Source organism: Eucalyptus grandis, chromosome 1 (assembly GCF_016545825.1).
Source record: "Eucalyptus grandis isolate ANBG69807.140 chromosome 1, ASM1654582v1, whole genome shotgun sequence".
Taxonomy (NCBI): domain Eukaryota; kingdom Viridiplantae; phylum Streptophyta; class Magnoliopsida; order Myrtales; family Myrtaceae; genus Eucalyptus; species Eucalyptus grandis.
The window spans coordinates 35,264,709-35,268,449 of NC_052612.1; the positions used below are offsets into that span (position 1 = coordinate 35,264,709).

Consider the following 3,741-nt stretch of genomic DNA (forward strand, 5'->3'; position numbering starts at 1 on the left):
ATACATTTAAATATCAAAGATTCATAACTATTGCTCTATTTTCACTGGAAATCGAATTTCCCCAACTAATATTCCTTAATCAAACTTGAACCTTGCTCTACTAATTAGAGCAATAGTCGGGGTTGAGATCCACATTTTTGCTTAAAAGTGGGAATCGGCATTTTTCCTTATACCAAGAGCTAGAGGCTCATATTGTTCAAAACTTTTGACTCATAAGGTCAATGTGGTACTTCATGAGCCTGGACATATCTACTATTTAAGAGGACTTGTCAGTCTCGGCAAAAATGTTCATACAACTTTCTTTGACCGTTGGATCGAATGGTACTTTAGACTCTATATTTCATTTTTACTTTCAACTTATCAAGGATCGGAAAGATTCTAGGCAATGGAGCTTAGAAAATTGCAATTTTATTAATGACGTTTAAAAGAAGACGGATCCTTATTGAGTACGTTCTATTTATTAGTGCCCCAGACGGAGCACACAACATCCTGTCCCGAAATTATTCAATCCATACAGAATTTGTCAAACACGTCTGAAATCTCCTCTAATCATGACGGACGGTGACATTTAACTGGACAACTGCATGACCTTGCGAAAAGGAGATAGTCTCGAACGTCGTGTAGCCTCGTGCAAACCGGAACTTCCCAGTCCCCCCCACCACCGCAAACTCAAGGACCCTCTGGAGCTGCTTGCCTGCGCCCTGGAGCTCTAGGGTGCTCCCGTTGTAGGCTTGATTGGTAAACACAATCGAGAACACCGTTTGAACATTCGACCCATCCAACGACGCGATCACATACATGCCCTGTGCCCGCCCGACCATGGCTGAGTTGGGGTCCGGCGTCTCGGTTATTGGTTCATCAGCAACGAACATCGTCCCGAACTGGCTGAACGACCAGAGCTTCCCAGGGATGCCCACGACGGGGATGTCATTGGCATTGGGCCCAGCAATGATGTCCTGGAAGTACAACACCAGCTTAGTGGTGAGTGGAGGCTGGACGGTTGCCTCTGATGAATAGGAATGCATGAGAATTGAGCAAGTGGATAGGAGAAGAAGTTGCGAGAACGTCGTGGCCGTGAGCATTTTGGGAGCTGAGATTAGTGCCATTTGATGAAGAAGAAATGGCGAGCTAAAGAAGGGTGATGCTGTTTTTCCCGGCTAAAATGTGGGTTCCTGTCTATTTATTTAGGAAGGGATTGGATCATTTGTCCATTATCATATCTGCAATAGGAACTGGACCGATGAAAATGTGGAGATGCTGTTGCTTGAGTCAACGAGGTTAATGCATTATTTATGACAAACCCTATCTTGGAAAGTGGGAAGAAGAGTGATTTGCGCAATTTTTTTCTGTTCTTCGAAAAAAAAAAAAATAGAGTAATCCTCAAGTTTCCTCTCTCTACTCCTATTCGGTAGGGACTCCTAAAAAGACGATCAAATTGGCCGGCCCTCGCGAAATTTACGGCGGCGACTCTATATCAAAAAATTTTAAAGTCTTGGAATCAGGTTTTGCCTTCTTATTTGGTACAATTTGGTTAATTATATTGGCCAACAAGTTATAAATTGGGAAAGGAAGGGATTTGAACCCTCGAGAGCCGACCAGCCAAATTTAAAATAATTAATAAAAATTCGAAAACATAAAATATTATTAAAAAATCATCGGTCGGATGGACTAAATTAGTGTAATTATAAAAGGTTTAGAATCCAATTTTTCAAAAAAAAAGTTTTAAACTAAATCGGCGCAATTGTAACAAGTTTAGAACTTTGTTAGTAATTTTTCTAGAGCAAAAATACATTAGATGTAGGACGTGAAAGATGAAGAAATGTTTCCTTTTCTACCTTATATTTATTTTATTGTAAATTATTAGTAAACCCACCTCATTCATAGGATCTATGTGATGTACTATTTTTGTTAACGGGGAGTTCTATGACAAAGCATTATATAAGGCGGATTTTTTTGTTCAAAATATTGGCTGGACTTTGTTTGTTAAGATTTGGAATTGCAAGACTCTTGGTGAGTGAATATTGTTTTATGTACTTTCCATCCTGAAATGTCACCGTGTGAGGCTCGCAATTGGTGCAGTATTGAACTTAGATGCCGATGCTCACGATTTCAATACACATATCAATGATTTGGAGGAGATCTCTCGAAAGGTATTTAGTGCTCATTTTGGCCAACTTTCCATCATCTTTCATATTATTTTACAAAACAAAAATTTCGTTGATCTTGTAATTCATGTGGGATTAAGTTTAGTTGCATTGGTGCATCGGTCCTTTGCTGTTTCTGTTATCTGTCCATTGGGGAACCACTGTAGCCAAGGCAAATTCTCGCCTCAGCCATGGGAATAATCGGATGATTTGAATCGTCGCATATGAATATTCCACTTGGCACCCATTGGATCCAATAATTCAATGCACTCGGCTTCATCATGGACCAGTTCTTATCTTTTGTCGGGCAAAAATGAAGTAACTCCACTTCAATTATAACTAAATCCGTCAAATAGGTTGGGTCAATCCGAATAAAAAAACTATGTATCCGATTTAAATTGATTCATTTTTATATAATACAATTTTAATGACTCATACCAAATTCGATCCAAACCTAATTCAATCCTATCCGATTCTTAGCAATTTTTCCTCTTAAATACGGAAAACTGCATATTGAAAAAATAAAAACTAACCAATTAACAACAAATTAAATGTGAAAATAATTAGCAAATAAGAAATTATTAAAAAAATGACAAATCAAGCTATTAGAACACGTATCTTGTTATTTCTCCTGATATTACAAATTCGATCTAATTTAACAAGAGAGAACATGCCTAGAAAGATATGTATAACATAAACTTCGACAATGATAAATCCATTTCGAACTCTTATTAAAACCTCAAATAATCCCCATTTTGCCTGATCCATTTGAGATGAGTCAAAATATGGATCCTTGACCTGTTTTATCATCTCAACTTATAACTAAAAATCTCCTTACAGGCGAAGAGACCATAGGCCGTGAGGCGTGCTACACTGGATTGAGCAATTTCTGCTTTTGGTCCCTTGCTCTACGGAAATTGAAAGCCAGGATTCAGATGATGGGACTGAGTAGTTTAGTAAGCTCTTTCCCAATCTCACAATGCTCTAGGCTGGGTTAAGAGGACTGCGAGCACACGAGAGACAAGACCAACGCTGTTGAGCAACTAAGAGAAGGCGATTCTGCAAGGAACAGAACAGAAAAGTAATCACTTGGTGATTTACATGCGCAACTCGGTTTTGTGAACTTGAGGCGGTCGGAACCGGAGAGCAAGTTAAGCTTCTTCATTAGCATAACTAACATGTACTGTGGTCATCTAATCTAGTGTTAGATCATGGATTTCTCCCTCAAGAAATCAAGGAGTACGGAACTAAAGGGAAGGAATAATTATGGCATGGAATCACCATTTATGCATTCCATCGATGCAGACTGAACCACTAAACCTGCTCTAGGATGAAACCACATAGATCTATAAGAGGAATTATAAAGCGAAACTGCTGTTGCTAGCTTGAAGAAAAGGTACCGGCACATGTTGGCTAACTCGCTCGGTAGGTCAAGAAATTTTCAGTTGTGCTTGTAGACAAATCAATCTTTGTTTCTAACCGAGTCATACTCCTTGCTCGAGTCTCCTTATTCATCTGGTTCCTGTTGATTACTTACCGGCTTTGCTTATCCGAGCTCAGAGTTATTTAGGATGCGTTTGATAACATTTCTTTTTCG

General features: G+C 39.0%; 1 protein-coding gene across 1 annotated transcript; it reads right to left on the reverse strand.

The window, feature by feature from the left end:
- Window positions 1-422: 422 nt before the first annotated feature.
- LOC104435267 (dirigent protein 2) lies at window positions 423-1,141 on the reverse strand. Its single transcript, XM_010048053.3, has one exon. It carries the CDS (start codon window positions 1,104-1,106, stop codon window positions 546-548), a length of 561 nt encoding a protein of 186 aa, XP_010046355.3. The 5' UTR covers window positions 1,107-1,141; the 3' UTR covers window positions 423-545.
- Between the last annotated feature and the right edge of the window lie 2,600 nt (window positions 1,142-3,741).